Below are 17,034 nucleotides of genomic sequence, written 5' to 3' on the forward strand. Positions count from 1 at the left end.
GCTTTACCGAAGTGCATCCAGGCACCTCTCTGGGCACGCGATTCTCTATTTAAATGAGTTGGCATGCTAATAAGGAGGTGCTAGGGACAATAGCGCGTCCTTAGCACCTCTTTATTGTGGTAGAGGTGGCTGCCTGCAGGTCCGACAACCAACGCTCAATTTTATCAGTGTCAGTTTTCAAACCCGCTGACAACTATGGGTCGGGAAAATGGGCACCGGCAAAATTGAGCGTCCTTTTTTCTAACCCGCTGACCAGCGGGCAAATTAAAAAATTTTTTTTTTTAAATTTTAGATTCCTCCGACTTAATATCACTAGGATATTAATTCTGAGGGTGTACAGAAAAGCAGTTGTTTCTACTTTTCTGTACACTTTTCCGGGTTGCTTGGGCAGGCGTTAATTTCTGAGAGTAAAATGTGTGGCTTGGCCGCACATTTTACTTTCAGTATCCTGGGCAACTAACTAATAGCTCATCAACATGTGCATGTGATGAGCACTATTAGTTTTCGGGGGGTAATAAGAGCGCCTCAAAAACACGCGGCCAAAAGGGTGCTAAATGGTGCGCTCAGCCGAGCGCATCGTACTGTATTGGTCTGTTAGTAAGGGAAGAAGAAGGGTATGAGTTACAAGCTTGAAAGACTTGTCTCAGCAGACATTGCACTTCAGGATCTTGCCGTTAGTGGTCAGCATCCACAGGATTCCCAGATCGTAAGACACATGTTTGAAGGTGTAGCCACATGAATCCACCTGGCTCCAGGAGGTCCCAATGGGGTTGCTGGCAGTGATGCCTTCTCTAGAAGGAGAGAGTACAGGATTAATGTTACCTGAGGATGGAGAGCTGTCATTTTTACACCCTTTCCCTAGTTTTTCTCCTTTTGGAGGAGAGACTAGTCTCTACTGTTGACCAATTTGGCACGCCCAAAGACAATCACATAAGTAGATGGTGAAAAAATGAATATACACAATAGAATTCCACCACATTCTACTAATTGCACTGTGTCATTAAGAGCTTGTGTTTGGTGCAGGACAGTGGGAGTTGGGTCCTGGCTTCAGTGTTGCAGAGTGGAGAGAGGAAGCTTCCACTGCAAGCAGATGATGAGGGGCAACTATCAAAGTGTGCAAGGAAACAGCGTCAGTTTCAATGTTGTCTTCCCTCTCTGCTGCTTAATGTGCAAGGTTCCTGCACGAGGAGACTCCAGAAGAGAGTAGAGAGGTAAGTAGGGCTGCACTCTCTCTAAATCTATGGGTAGTTATTCTTTACTGTTAAATGTTATGTAAGCTCTTATTTAATTCACTAATTTTGTGTGGTTAGCCTGGTTTGGGAGTTCATTTCAATCAGAAAATGTATTCAGGTGGAGCTTTGAAAACTAAAGAAAGCTGTAATACATGTAAGGCAAGGGAATAATCATTGCTTTGCTCTATTTCAGCCTTCTGAGCTGCAAGAGCAGGGTTTGGTTTCCCACTGGCCCGTCTCTACTGCCCTGTGTTGCAGATAAATCCTGTGGTCTCACCAGAGGCGTACCTTGAGTATTTGGCACCCGGGGCAAATACCTCTTAGGCATCCCCCCACCCTCCCCCAATATATAATTTTAAAATTTCCTAAACATTGATAAAATATTTCAAAACAGCAGATACATCAAATAACACCCAATAATTAAAACTAATAAGAATTTTAAAAATCTCCTGCTTTCCATATCTGTCATCCTAAGATTATTATAGACTGGAGCACACATGCACACACACACACACACACACACACACACACACAATATGCTCTCTCTCTCTCTCTCTCTCTCTCTCTCATGCACACACATACATGCTTGGTGAGAGACAGAGGGAGCATGTGTGTGAGTGAGAGACACACACATTTTCTCTGAACCTCTTCCACACACAGACATGCTTCCTCCATCTCTCTCTCACACACACACACACGCTTCCTCTTATCTCACTCTCTCTCACACGCACATGCAGATAAAAACTGAACTGGAAATCAGAAGCCAGATTCTGTATGCAGTGCAACAATGGAAAAGCAGACAATCACTAATCCTCAAAACAATACAATCAAGAAATATATATCAATCAGAATAGCAAAACCATACTAAAAAATATACATTTCAAAACACATGATGAATAGAATAATATTCAATAATTAGAACTTCTGTACAAGTTTTAAAACATTTTCTAAACATTGATAAAATATTTCAAATCAGCAGACATCAAATAACACCCAGTAATTAAAACTAAGGATTTAAAAAAATCCCCCACTCTCCATATCTGTCATCCATTATTTAGTTTCATTTGTGCAGGAAGAGATGGAATTTTGGAAATAATACGTAAATTTTATTTGAACACCCAGTCTGTGTGCAGCCTGTTTGTCCCAGCAATCCAGACATCTACAGAGAATTACACACAGGCAAGGAAAAACACGCCATCACCTGGGCCACAAAGGAATACCTTCACTCCTGTACAAAGAGTTCACCCCTTAGTATCTGTAAGAAGGGGGAAATGCCTAAGAAGACAGCCCCAGACCATAAATGTTTTTATGGCCCTTGGAGAATAGCAAACCTCCAGAAAAATAGGTTACACTTGAATTATGGGGTAAAAAAGGGGAGTACAGGGATTCAGAGCTGGGACTTGGGGAGAGCAGGGACTGAAAGGGTAGACTCAGTGCGAGTGGTAGATTGGCTGGGAGTATGAGTGGGTGGTAGAAGATAGGGCTGTGGGTAGGTGGGGGATCAATATTTGAAAAAATACAAGGGATCTGATCCCATAGTGGTTCAAGCAGTTCTGGATCCAGGACAGGAGGTGTGCCCGCCACAAGTGAGGACGCATGGGCAGGCAGGATGGAAAGGGAAAGAATGCATGGAGCAAGGGAGATGGAGAGTGAGAATGTGGAGAGGGGAAAAATGGATGGAAGGAAGGAGAATGCTGGGAGAGGGAAAAGGGGGAGAGTGTCTGTAGGGGCGGATATAGAGGTGAGAAAATGGATTGGGGGGGAGAAGGGAGATAATACTGGGAGCGGCAGAAGGAGGAGAGAATGTCAGGAAGGGTCCATCAACAATTTCACCTGGGGCACCATATGCCACAAAGCCAGCCCTGATGAGAAACAGAAACGCACAGACAAAAACTGAACTGGAAACTCCCTCCCGGACCAACCCTGCTCCTGAAAGTGCCCAGATTTTCAGCAGCTAAATGTATCCACTGGGGTGAGGATGAGGATGGGGGGGCTGTGGAATTCACTTCCCTCTGCCCCACAGGTTATAGCCACCTCCCTCCCTGGTTAGGTGTCTCCATCCCAGTGTGAGCAGAGCGAATCCTGATCATCACCAATACCTGGGACTTGCCTTTGTTATTGCTCTTTCCTTTCTTTGTAATTTTATTTTATGTAGAGGGAACCTTCAGAGTAATTTGGTGGGTAAATCGGAGCTTTTCCTGCTGTTACATAATTACCCAGCTGACATGCGTAGGGCCTGTACGGGCATGCGTTCACCCACAGTGAGTGGAGTCGTCCCCGGCAGTGGGGGAGGGGTTGTGCATGTCCACACATAACTTTGGCATTTTCAAAACCATGCATGGAATATTTCCCTCAAAAAGCTCTGCGCACACATTAGTGACTGAAATTACGTGCGGGAGTAAGTTTTGCTGGGATCATTTTCAAAGGGAAAGTTATGTATTTTCCTTTTGAAATTTGGAGTAAAACCTGGAGGTAAAACTTGAAAATAAAAATTGCCTTCAGCTCTCCACAGGGTAACGTTTGTGCCAGGGATTTCGTTTGCACCTTTCCCTGCCAGCTCCCTCCTGCTTCCCCCCCCCCATAATCTTTCCCACCTGCTACGTATGGGGTGGGGGAAGCCTGCTTGTGGCACCGGCCGCTGGGTGAATTTTTAAAGGGAAAATCTGCCAGGAGTTTCCTTTTAAAAATCCACTTGCAGCTTATTTTTCTTTTCATGAACTTTTTTCTTTAAAGTGGAAATTTTAATATCATGGCTTTTCTATCTCAAGTATAAATCTTGACTTTGTAATTCTTGAAATCATGTAAGTAATTTAAAAAAGATCCACTTGCAGCTGTGCAGAGAGATGAAGCATTGCTCTCTCAGTGTATAACTTTGGCAGCATGTGTTCAAACTGTCATTGCCAATAAAGTTTCCTGCACCTGAATCAGCTAGCTGGAAGAGGAAGAGAGACAGCTGCATGAAAGCCAGCGATAATGAAGGAGTTCAATTCCATGAACCCCTGAAGACTGAGCAGCTGAGAAACCTCTCGTCTAACCGTGCCAGCAGTGAAACGCACAGCCATCTTTGATTTACTAACATTTGCAACGCAAACGAAACCTAATACGTAGTGACGTAGTTATGAAGGAGTTCGATTCCATGAACCCCTGAAGACTGCACAGCTGAGATGCTTCTCGTCTCATCAGGCCCGCAGTGAAACGCACAGCCATCTTGATTGCTAACATTTGCAACGCAAACGGAACCTAATACGTACTGACGTACTCACGCACTAACATTTAGTGAAACGTAACGTAACGTAACTCCATTTTGGAATAATAATTTGTATTGTATTAATACAAACGCCGGCAAATGTCTAACCCGTCAATTAAATGACGAAACAATAGTCTGATCATAAGCTACACCTACTAAAGACCACGCTAGCTATTGCTTGTTCAGCAGTTTGTAAAATGTTTGTTCAGCAAAACCAGAACGCATGTGTGAAAGATAAGAGCTGTAAAGTGTATAAAGGTTTGCTCCTAAGGGGGCGTGGCATGCAGTTGTACTAAGCCGTTGTCTTAGCTGCATCTTGCTGGCAATAAAAGTTTATCTTTACGGATCAGTTGTCTGGGCCTCCTTACTGACGAAAAAGAGACGGTTACATTGGCGAGCCAGCCAGGAGGTACCGGAGACGCTATTTTAGCTCTCCAGAAGGTCCGGTAGTTTGGTGGCGGAGCAGTCCCCCAGACATACCTGGTGAGTGGCCACCGCTGAGTTCAGCGATCAGGTTTCTGAGGGGACCGTTCCACAGAAATTCTGTTGAGACTTCTGGGTTGATGATCCGGGAAGAAGGCTTTTGCGACGATCTGAAGACCCCTGCAGGCGAGTATTATGGGTACATGGAAATAAGTGAAGAATAGATAAGAAAATAACCGGTCCATCCTCTGCGGACCGAGGGGGCCTTGATCACACCCCACGCAGTGTGTTAGTAGGAATTACGTTCCGAAAACCACGCGCATGAACAAGAAAAAGTACAAGTGAAGTATATGATAGTGGGAATAGGTTTCTTGTTGTGTGAAAGAGAGTGAATGGCCTCGCAGTTCTAGGCCGGGCTGACCGCGTCCTAGTCGGGGCGATTGTGACCCTTTTGTGTCTGGCGTATACGGACCCCTTACCTATCCGTCTTCCCTTCCCTTCTTTGTCTGTGAATTCTATCCTGATGGGAGGGGGCTACTCGACTCCGTTAAAAGTCATGACGAAACACTACAGCGAAGTGTTCGATAGACATAAATGTACAAAGCCTGGAATGATTCAACGATGCACCCATAGGTGGCCCAGTTTGTGTGTAAATTGGCCTCCGGCAGGAACTTTCAATTTCCAAACGGCCACAAGGGTCCAGAATATAGTTATACGAGAAGGGAATCCGGGTTGCCCTGAGGATATACCGTACATAACCGCTTGGATTGCAGTTATAGAAAATCCTCCGTCGTGGGCAAAGAAGCTAGTAGAGGGAGCCGCCCTCGTAATGATAACTCAAGTACGCAAGATGGGGGACCGGAAGTCCCCAAACCGGAAGAGAAGGGGAAAGGCGGCCATATTGGAACCTACAGAGCATGCGTCATCTGCGGCGGCCATATTTGTAGTGAAAGGGAATTCTCGGACTCCACAAAAAAAAATTAAACCCTTGCCGCCTGCAGCACTGCCCGACGCTGAAAATATTTTGCCGCCGCCATATGCCCCCAGTGGTCCCCTCGCATATCCTACACCACCAAGCCCCCAAGTCCCCTTCAATGTGCAAGACGATCCTAGAGTGGCACCGGCTCATGAAGAACAACCTGAAGCGGCAGCCGCAAAGGTAGAAAGCGGCAGCGAGCCGTCCGTGGCCGACGGAACTCGCAGTAAAACCCAAGCCGCAACAAGTTTTCAATTACCAATTAGAGAAACATCAACTGTAGTCCCTGTAGTCCCGACTGAGGAAAACGAACATCGCACTACACAAACGATAAGATTATTTACTTACATACCCTTTACATCCAGCGATCTTTTCAACTGGAAACAGCTTGGGCCATCGTACGCTGAAAAACCTGAACAGATGATAGATTTTTTACGGGGCATTTTTGCAGCCCATAACCCCAACTGGGCTGACGTTCGGCATCTAGCCTCCATTCTTTTTACCACAGAAGAACGCCGACAGATACAATTAAACATGGAAGAGGCAGCCCGATTAGGAGCCGGGTCAGATGGACGTCCCGACGACGCAGTGAAAGATTTAGCCCCAACGGCAGACCCCAACTGGGATTTCCAGACCGCAGCAGGGCGGGAGCGCATTGCCGCCTATCAGACCGCGTTTCTTGAAGCCTTAAAGAAAGGAAAGCAGAAAGTTGTAAATATGGGAAAAATCCAAGACGTGGTGCAGAAGAGAGACGAGTCCCCTGGGAACTTTTTGGAGCGATTGATGGACGCATATCGCCAATACAGCCCGTTTGATCCAGAGGACCCCAAGCATCAATCCATTATAGTGATGAGCTTCGTTGGGCAGTCCTGCCCAGACATTCGCCGGAAATTGCAAAAACAGGAAGGGTTCGAGGGAATGAATATTAGCCAATTAAAAGCCATGGCCGATAAAGTCTATGTAAACCGAGAACCGGATGGAGACAGGAAGGAAAAGAGAGAGACTAGAAAGTTAAGAGAAAGTGTTAGTTTGTTAGCCGCAGCGGTGGAAGAAACTAATTTCGGGAACCCGTCCAGGCAGTATCACGGGTATCCCGGACCCCGAGGAAGAGGCAGATCGCCCTCTAGAGGGCTGCCAAGAGGACGAGCTAATAGAGGAGGATTGCCTAGAAGCGGAAGAGTGCCATTGGGAACCAACCAGTGCGCTTATTGTAAACAAGAAGGACATTGGAAAGCTGATTGTCCGGAGACTCTGCACACAAGGCAGGAAGGATATACTCCGTCCAAACCTAAGGAAGCAGAATGGCAGATGGCCATAGGCGAAACTTCCGGCGAAGACAGTGAAGCATGACTAGACAGGGGAGCACTTCCCATTGACCCGCTGGTAGAAATAAGAGTAGGGGCTGAAACATTCAAAGGATTGTTAGACACGGGGGCGCAAAGATCTGTGATGACCACAGCCATCACCACACCTACCTCGAAAAACATCTCCATAGTTGGAGCCTCTGGAAAGCCACTAATCGCCCCCTTCCTCCAGAAACGGCAGGTCACCGTTGGAGGACAACTAGTGTCCCATCAATTTCTCTACGTACCAGGGTGTCCAGTGCCGCTCATAGGGAGAGACCTTTTTTGTAAATTAAGAGCCACCCTGCAATTTGAACCTACCGGTGAAATCAAGGCATCCTTTGCCGATAATCCAGTCTCTCTCATTTGTCCACTCCAAGAGGAATGGAGGCTACATCTCCCCGCTGTCGAACAAATCACTCAACATCGATACGAAGTGAATACTCCTCTCAATGAACAACGAAGACTGCTAATGGATAGAGTGCCTAAAGTATGGTCCGAGCAAAATCCAGGAGGAGTAGCCATCGACGCCACCCCCATATGGATAGAGATGAAACAGAATGCACAGGTGATCAATCAACCTCAATACCCCATTCCATATATGGCCAGACAGGGAATCCAGATACACCTGCAAAGACTGTATGATTTGGGTATTCTTAGGCGAATCCGATCTGCTTGGAACACTCCCTTGCTGCCCGTAAAGAAACCCGGTTCTTCTGATTACCGACCTGTACAAGACTTACGGAAAGTGAACAATCAAGTAGCAGATCTAGTAGCCCTCGTACCAAACCCATACTCAATCTTGGCTCAAGTTTCCCCTGAATCCAAGTGGTACAGTGTCATAGACCTCAAAGATGCTTTCTTCTCCGTTCCAGTAGCAGAAGAATGCCAGAAGATCTTTGCCTTCACATGGGAAAATGCACAAACTGGAATAAAGCAGCAGTACACATGGACTTGCTTGCCGCAAGGGTTCAAGCATTCACCTACGCTGTTTGGTGAACAACTGGCTAAAGACTTGAAGATGTACCAAGTCACGCATGGGCCAGTGATACAGTATGTGGACGACCTTCTGTTGTTTCGTGAAACGTATCACGAATGTGCAGTAGCCACTCTCCACCTGCTAAAGACGTTGTACTCAAAAGGATACCGTGCAAGTAAAAAGAAGGCGCAAATCTGTGAATTGGAAGTAGAATACTTGGGATTTCAAATCCGGGAAGGTACCCGTTGTCTTGGAATATCCCGTATCAGTTCCATACGAGGTCAACCTGTACCCACTTGCAAGAAAGAGCTCCGAGCGTTCCTTGGAGCTGCTGGATATTGTAGGCTGTGGATTGCTAACTATGCTGTTATTGCCCAGTCCCTGTATGACAAGTTGCGGGGAAAGGAGGCAGAATCTCAGCCTTTTCAGTGGGAAAACCATGAACTGACAAGTTTACAACAACTGAAAGATGCTTTGAGTGAACCCCCTGCTCTGGGATTGCCAGATGTAATGAAACCATTTCATCTATACGTCGATGAGAAAAAAGGAATGGCCATTGGGGTATTGACTCAAACTCTAGGCTCCTGGGAACGACCTGTTGCATATCTGTCAAAAGGAATGGACAATGTGGCAAAAGGATGGCCAGGTTGTCTCCGAAGCATTGCGGCTGCATGCTTACTCATTCCAGAAGCAGTAAAACTAACTTTTGGTCAAACATTGAACGTAACCACGCCTCACACCATTCAAGGACTACTAGAAACGCATGGACCAAAATGGATGACTAACTCACGTCTTGTAAAATACCAAGCCTTACTGTGTGAAACACCTGAAATTCAAATACAAGACAGTAAAAACTTGAACCCGGCCACTCTGATGCCGGCTCCTGAACCAGTCACCCATAATTGTGAAGAAGTTATGACCACCATACATTCCAGCAGACCAGACCTGAGGGATCAACCTTGGCAGGGAGCATGGACTCTATTTACTGATGGAAGTAGCCAAGTTATTGATGGAATTCGGGTCACTGGTTATGCTGTAGTCTCTGAAGATGATATCATTGAAGCTGAGTCCCTACCTCCCGGGACCTCAGCACAAAAAGCTGAACTAATTGCTCTCACCCGAGCTCTGCAATTGGCAAAAGGGCAGACTGTGAACATCTATACGGATTCCAAATATGCTTTCCTCACCATCCAAGTACATGGAGCCTTATACAAAGAGCGAGGATTCCTCACCGCTGAAGGAAAGCAATTGGCTAATGCATCCGAAATACATCAATTGCTAAATGCTGTATGGGCACCACAAAAAGTAGCTGTTATGCATTGTAAAGCCCACACAGGAAAATCAGATCCTGTGGCAAAAGGAAACCAGTGGGCAGACAAGACAGCAAAAGAAGCAGCCCGTGCCCATTTATCAAACACCTCGACTGCAACTTATCCACTTCTACAATTCCCAACGGAAACTCCTGCCTATTCAACGGAAGAGAATGATTGGGCACAGGCTGAGAAGTTCCACAACCACGATGGCTGGTGGATTCTGCAAGATAACAGAATATGGATACCTGAAACATTAGCCTGGACTATTGTCAAGGAAGCCCACAACAAAACCCATCTTGGTCGAGATGCATTAATAAAACTGTTGGGAAAAACGTATTACATCAATAAAATCGTACAATTAACAAAGCATGCTATTAGTCAGTGTATCACATGTGCAAGAAACAATCCCAGAGCCGGACCGGGTCCCATACCTGGACATATTCTAAGAGGAACTACACCATTTCAAGTCTGCCAAATCGACTTTACTCACATGAGTCCATCTAAAGGCTATAAAGCAATGTTGGTGGCTGTCTGTACTTATACTGGATGGATCGAAGCCACACCGACACGAACTGAGACTGCTAAGGAGGTTGTGTCTCTGCTCCTTCACCAAATTTTACCACGCTATGGACTACCAAGGCAGATAAATTCAGACAATGGACCAGCTTTCACCAGTGACGTTATCCAGCAGCTAAGCAAAATTCAGATGGATTCACTGGACCCGCTTGAAACCTGCTGCCTCCAGTTGGCAGGTCTCCAGCATAGGAGACAACAAGTTAAAGTTCACTCACAACAAGCAGTAAATTAGTCCAGGGTAAATGACTTTAGTACTTTGTCACAAGAGTACTAACACATACCTTTTTCTTCCTTTCAGAATCAATCAACTGATCTACTAACAAAGCAAAGCATAAGGTGCTCACCATACACTTCCTGTCATGAGATACAGTCTCCTACAAGTTATTCTCCTAATCTTATGTTCCTCAACTACATCTCTTGTTCTGCCACTAAGCAAGAACTGCACAGAATGCATCAAATCAATCCGTACTACAACTCCAGATGGATTCCAGGTTGTCTCTACCATTATACACCAATCTCAGCCACCCACTCCTTGTGCAACGCAACCTGCATGCGCATTGAATACTACTCAAGGATATCAGTCTTTTCACCGATGCTTAGAGGGTGACAAGGTCATTTGTCACACGCCAACAACCCCCAAGTACTACATTACCCTTACTGCTGGGTTGCCAAAAAGCTACACCTCCAATATAATTCCCGAGGGAAAGGGAATCCTGTATTACATCAACTCAACTAAAATCCTCATGGGAGTGGGTCAAGTGTTACCATCACCTTCGACGCATGCGAAGCAATTGATAAACATCCAAATGCACTTCATTGCGGATCTCAATCCTGGAAAAACTCCTATGTTCATAACCATAAGTACCTTTGCCCGTACAATCGAGCTGCCAACCCGTCCAGTTGGATACCGTGTCAGGGAGACCTGATCTTGTCAGGATGGGCTCTGGTGTGTGACTACACAGGAGGAGGTTATCATGGCTGCCACGGCATTGGCAGATTGACAGCAGCAACTGGCAATATGGTGTCCGTGCAATGGCCGATACGAGGTGAAGGATCCCCCTGGCAAGATACTTGGGGATTTGGCATCGACGGAACTGGAAAAGACCCAATGACCTACATCACAATCACCCAACGTAGAGACAAGCCTCGCCCAGTTATTCATCAGACCACTGTAGTTGGTTATCAATCCTTCTTCGATGAAATATCCCATGTATCAGAAGAATTGAAGAAGCATGCCTTTTCACATCAAGCAAAGAATATGTTTGTGAATCTGGCTGAGAACATAGCTCTCTCTCTCGAAGTAAAGAATTGCTTTGTCTGTGGAGGCACACATACAGGAGAGCAATGGCCTTGGGAAGCCAAAGAGGTCTTCCAAACAGATCTCGATCACTTGAACACAACTATAACCTACAAACGGAAGACGCATCCATACGAATGGGCTCTCCAAACAGATGTTATTGGCAGACAATGTGTATCTCGACAACATTCCCGAATCTACACCACCTCTGTTGGCAATTCCCCGTGTACAGGAGTCCTCACTGCGAACATAACCAAATTCACTTGGTGGCAGACGGAGAATTTGACCATGCCCACTACTTTGTGGACTGAATCGACCTTAAATAAGACATGGACTGCTGCGGGGTTGCCCACCACCCTCTTCGCTGCACCAGACGGTTACTACTTTGTTTGTGGCCGAAGGGCTTATGAACAGTTACCACTCAACTGGTATGGCACCTGTTTCTTGGCCACCATTCGGCCAAGTTTTTTCCTTTTACCAATCACCGCTGGAGAAACATTAGGTGTACCTGTCTACAGCCCTATGAAGCCAAATAAACGTCGCAGAACTGCTAAAGTTTCTATCGGAGATTGGACGGATCAGGAGTGGCCTCCTGAACGAATTGTGCAATACTATGGCCCTGCCACTTGGGCAGAAGATGGTTCTTATGGATATAGAACTCCAATCTATATGTTAAACCGTATCATCCGACTGCAAGCAGTGTTGGAACTCCTGACCAATGATTCTGCCCTGGCTCTCAATATCCTTGCCAAGCAGAACACCAAAATTATCACAGCAGTATACCAAAACCGTTTGGCATTGGACTACCTCCTAGCACAGGAAGGAGGCGTGTGTGGAAAATTTAATCTCTCTAATTGTTGTTTACAGGTTGATGATAAGAGTAAAGTCATCGAAGAGATCACTGATCGGATGATCCGCCTGGCCCACGTTCCTGTGCAGACATGGACCGGTGTCCTTGACTGGACTGCCTCCCTACCCAATTGGCTTACTTCAATTCCAGGACTGAAAGATATTCTCATCCCTCTCCTGTTTTTTATTCTAACTTGCATATTATTTCCTCTTTGTTTACCTCTCATTTTCAGAAATCTACGATCCATGATTGAAACCATAGCTGATCGTAGAGCAGCCGCTCATGTCATGATGATCAATAAGTACGTGTCTATTTCCACATTTCCCCCTTCTGACTCTTCTGATTCTGATGGCACCTTTGATTCTGATGATGATGATTACCTTGATACTAAACTGTAACTGACCACATTGGACCATATGGTTGCTAGGGTAAGCCGGGCTACAAAGGGGGGTGAAACCAATAGGGTCCACCCGTCTCAAACCCGTGAAGAAACCAACGACCTAGCAACCTCTTAGGGTCCACCTTGAACCTTCTATGTATTAATTTTTGCTTCTCGTTTCAGTTACTCAGCAGCTATGAGTGATACTTCTACCTTCCCTCAAAGTTGAAGTATCAAAGGGGGGAATGAAGGAGTTCGATTCCATGAACCCCTGAAGACTGCACAGCTGAGATGCTTCTCGTCTCATCAGGCCCGCAGTGAAACGCACAGCCATCTTGATTGCTAACATTTGCAACGCAAACGGAACCTAATACGTACTGACGTACTCACGCACTAACATTTAGTGAAACGTAACGTAACGTAACTCCATTTTGGAATAATAATTTGTATTGTATTAATACAAACGCCGGCAAATGTCTAACCCGTCAATTAAATGACGAAACAATAGTCTGATCATAAGCTACACCTACTAAAGACCACGCTAGCTATTGCTTGTTCAGCAGTTTGTAAAATGTTTGTTCAGCAAAACCAGAACGCATGTGTGAAAGATAAGAGCTGTAAAGTGTTTAAAAATTTGCTCCTAAGGGGGCGTGGCATGCAGTTGTACTAAGCCGTTGTCTTAGCTGCATCTTGCTGGCAATAAAAGTTTATCTTTACGGATCAGTTGTCTGGGCCTCCTTACTGACGAAAAAGAGAACTGGGCCTCCTTACTGACGAAAAAGAGACGGTTACAGTTACGCACTAACATTTAGTGGAACGTAACTCCATTTTGGAATAATAATTTGTATTGTATTAATACGAACGCCGCTGCGAATGTCTAACACGTCAATTAAATGACGAAACAATAGTCTGATCATAAGCTACACCTACTAGAGACCACGCTAGCTATTGCTTGTTCAGCAGTTTGTAAATTGTTTGTTCAGCAAAAACCAGAACGCATGTGTGAAAGATAAGAACTGTAAAGTGTATAAAAGTTTGCTCCTAAGGGGGCGTGGCATGCAGTTGTACTAAGCCGTTGTCTTAGCTGCATCTTGCTGGCATAAAAGTCTATCTTTACGGATCAGTTGTCTGGGCCTCCTTACTGACAAAAAGAGACGGTTACATTTGGCGAGCCAGCCAGGAGGTACCGGAGACGCTATTTTAGCTCTCCAGAAGGTCCGGTAGTTTGGTGGCGGAGCGATCCCCCAGACACACCTGGTGAGTGGCCACCGCTGAGTTCAGCGATCAGGTTTCTGAGGGGACCGTTCCACAGAAAATCTGCTGAGACCTCTGGGTTGATGATCCGGGAAGAAGGCTTTCGTGACGATCGGAAGACCCCTGCAGGCGAGTATTATGGGAATAAGGGAAAGAGTGAAGAATAGATAAGGAAATAACCGGTCCATCCCCGGCGGACCGAGGGGGCCTTGATCACACCCCACGCAGTGTGTTAGTAGGAATTCCGTTCCGAAGACCACGCGCATAAAAAGGAAAAAATTATAAGTGAAGCATATGATAGTGGGTATAGGTTTCTTGTTGTGTGAAAGAGAGTGAATGGCCTCGCAGTTCTAGGCCGGGCTGACCGCGTCCTAGTCGGGGCGATTGTGAACCTTTTGTGTCTGACGGATACGGACCCCTTACCTATCCGTCTTCCCTTTCCCTCCTTTGTCTGTGATTCTATCCTAATGGGAGGGGGCTACTCAACTCCGCTAAAAGTCATGACGAAGCACTATAGTGAAGTGTTCGATAGACGGAAATGTACGAAACCCGGAATGATTCAGCGATGTACCCATAGGTGGCCTAGTTTGTGTGTAAATTGGCCTCCGGCAGGAACTTTCAATTTCCAAATGGCCACAAGGGTCCTGAACATAGCTCTGAAAGAAGGGAATCCGGGTTGCCCTGAGGATATACCGCCCTTGTAATGGTAGCTCAAATGCACAAAATGGGAGACCGGAAGTCCCCAAACCGGAAGAGAAGGGGAAAGGCGGCCATATTGGGAACTAAAGAGCAAGCGTCATCTGCGGCGGCCATATTTGTAGTGCAAGGGAATTCAAAGACTTCAGAAAAAAAAGTTAAACCCCTGCCGCCCGCAGCTCTGCCCGACGCTGAACAAATCTTGCCGCCACCATATGCCCCTAGTTGTCCTTTGTCGTACCCTGCGCCACCAAGTCTCCCTGCCCCCTCCCAAGTGCAAGCCGATCCTGGCATAGCAGCGGCGCCTGAAGTACAGCTTGAAGCAGCACCCGCAAAAGTTGAAGGCGGCAGCGAGTCGTCCGCGGCAGACAGAACTCGCAGCAAAACCCAAGCCGCAGCAAGTTTGCAACTACCGATCCGGGAAACATCTACTGTAGTTCCCGTAGTTCCGACTGAAGAAAACGAACATCGCACTACGCAGACAATAAAGTTATTCACCTACATACCTTTTACATCCAGTGATCTCTTTAACTGGAAACAGCTTGGCCCTTCTTACGCTGATAAACCAGAGCAAATGATAGATTTTTACGAGGCATTTTTGCAGCCCATAACCCCAACTGGGCCGACATTCGGCATTTAGCCTCCATTCTTTTTACCACTGAAGAACGTCGACAGATACAATTAAACCTGGAAGAGGCAGCCCGATTAGGAGCCGGGTCAGACGGACGTCCCGAAGACGCAGTGAGAGACTTAGCCCCGACTGCAGATCCCAACTGGGATTTCCAGACCGCGGCAGGGCGGGAGCGCATTGCCGCCTATCAGACCGCGTTTCTTGAAGCTTTGAAGAAAGGAAAGCAGAAAGTTGTAAACATGGGAAAAATCCAAGACGTGGTGCAAAAGAGAGATGAGTCCCCCGGAAACTTTTTGGAGCGATTGATGGACGCGTACCGCCAATACAGTCCATTTGATCCCGAGGACCCCAAACATCAATCCATCATAGTGATGAGCTTCGTCGGGCAATCCTGCCCAGACATTCGCCGGAAGTTGCAGAAGCAGGAAGGGTTTGAGGGAATGACTATCAGCCAATTAAAAGCCATGGCTGATAAAGTCTATGTAAACCGAGAACCGGACGGAGACAAGAGGGAGAGGAAAGAAACTAGAAAGTTAAGAGAAAGTGTCAGTTTGTTAGCCGCAACGTTGGAAGAAACTAATTTCGAGAATCCGTCCAGGCAGTATCACGGATATCCCGGACCCCGAGGAAGAGGCAGATCGCCCTCTAGAGGGCCGCCAAGAGGACGAGCAAATAGAGGAGGATCGCTTAGAGGCGGAAGAATGCCATTGGGAACCAATCAATGCGCATATTGTAAACAAGAAGGACATTGGAAGTCTGAATGCCCGGAGTCCCTGCAAGCAAAGCAGGAAGGATATACTCCATCCAAACCTAAGGAAGTGGAATGGCAGATGGCCGTAGGTGAAACTTCCGGCGAAGACAGTGAAGCATGACTAGACAGGGGAACCCTTCCTGCTGACCCTTTAGTAGAAATAAAAGTAGGGACTGAAACATTCAGAGGATTGCTAGACACAGGGGCGCAAAGATCTGTAATGACCACAGCCATCACCACTCCTACTTCGAAAAACATCTCTATAGTCGGGGCCTCTGGAAAGCCACTAATCGCTCCCTTTCTCCAAAAACGACAGGTTACAGTAGGAGGACAATTAGTGTCCCACCAATTCCTTTACGTCCCGGGGTGCCCAGTACCACTCATAGGGAGAGATCTCCTGTGTAAATTAAGAGCTACTTTACAATTCGAGTCCACCGGTGAAATCAAGGCATCCTTCGCTAATAATCCTGTCTCTCTCATTTGTCCACTCCAAGAGGAATGGAGACTACATCTCCCTGTCATTGAGCAAATCACTAAACATCGATACGAAGATAACACCCTTCTCAATGAACAACGAAGACAGCTAATGGATAGCGTGCCTAAAGTATGGTCAGAGCAGAATCCGGGAGGGCTAGCCGTCGATGCTACCCCCGTGTGGATCGAAATGAAACAGAATGCACAGGTGATCAATCAACCTCAATACCCCATTCCATATATGGCCAGGCAAGGAATTGAGATACACTTGCAAAGACTGTATGATTTGGGCATTCTCCGGCGAATCCGATCTGTGTGGAACACCCCTTTGTTGCCCGTAAAGAAGCCCGGTTCTACTGATTACCGACCGGTACAGGACTTACGGAAGGTGAATAATCAAGTAGCAGATCTAGTAGCCCTCGTACCAAATCCATACTCAATCTTGGCTCAAGTTTCCCCTGCATCCAAGTGGTACAGTGTCATTGACCTCAAAGATGCTTTCTTCTCCGTTCCAGTAGCTGAAGAATGCCAGAAGATCTTTGCCTTCACATGGGAAAATGCACAAACTGGAATAAAGCAGCAGTACACATGGACTCGCTTGCCTCAAGGGTTC

General features: G+C 46.4%; 1 protein-coding gene across 1 annotated transcript in view; it reads right to left on the minus strand.

Moving 5' to 3' along the window:
• Positions 1-348: 348 nt before the first annotated feature.
• The window catches only part of LOC115075965 (fish-egg lectin-like), a 36,596-nt gene continuing 19,910 nt past the window's right edge, over positions 349-17,034 (minus strand). Inside the window, exon 4 of the mRNA XM_029576965.1 lies at positions 349-791. Coding sequence (XP_029432825.1) covers positions 644-791 — 148 coding nt within the window. The 3' untranslated portion in view covers positions 349-643. The remainder of the gene's footprint in view (positions 792-17,034) is intronic.

Source organism: Rhinatrema bivittatum, chromosome 14 (genome assembly GCF_901001135.1).
Source record: "Rhinatrema bivittatum chromosome 14, aRhiBiv1.1, whole genome shotgun sequence".
In the NCBI taxonomy this organism is placed as follows: domain Eukaryota; kingdom Metazoa; phylum Chordata; class Amphibia; order Gymnophiona; family Rhinatrematidae; genus Rhinatrema; species Rhinatrema bivittatum.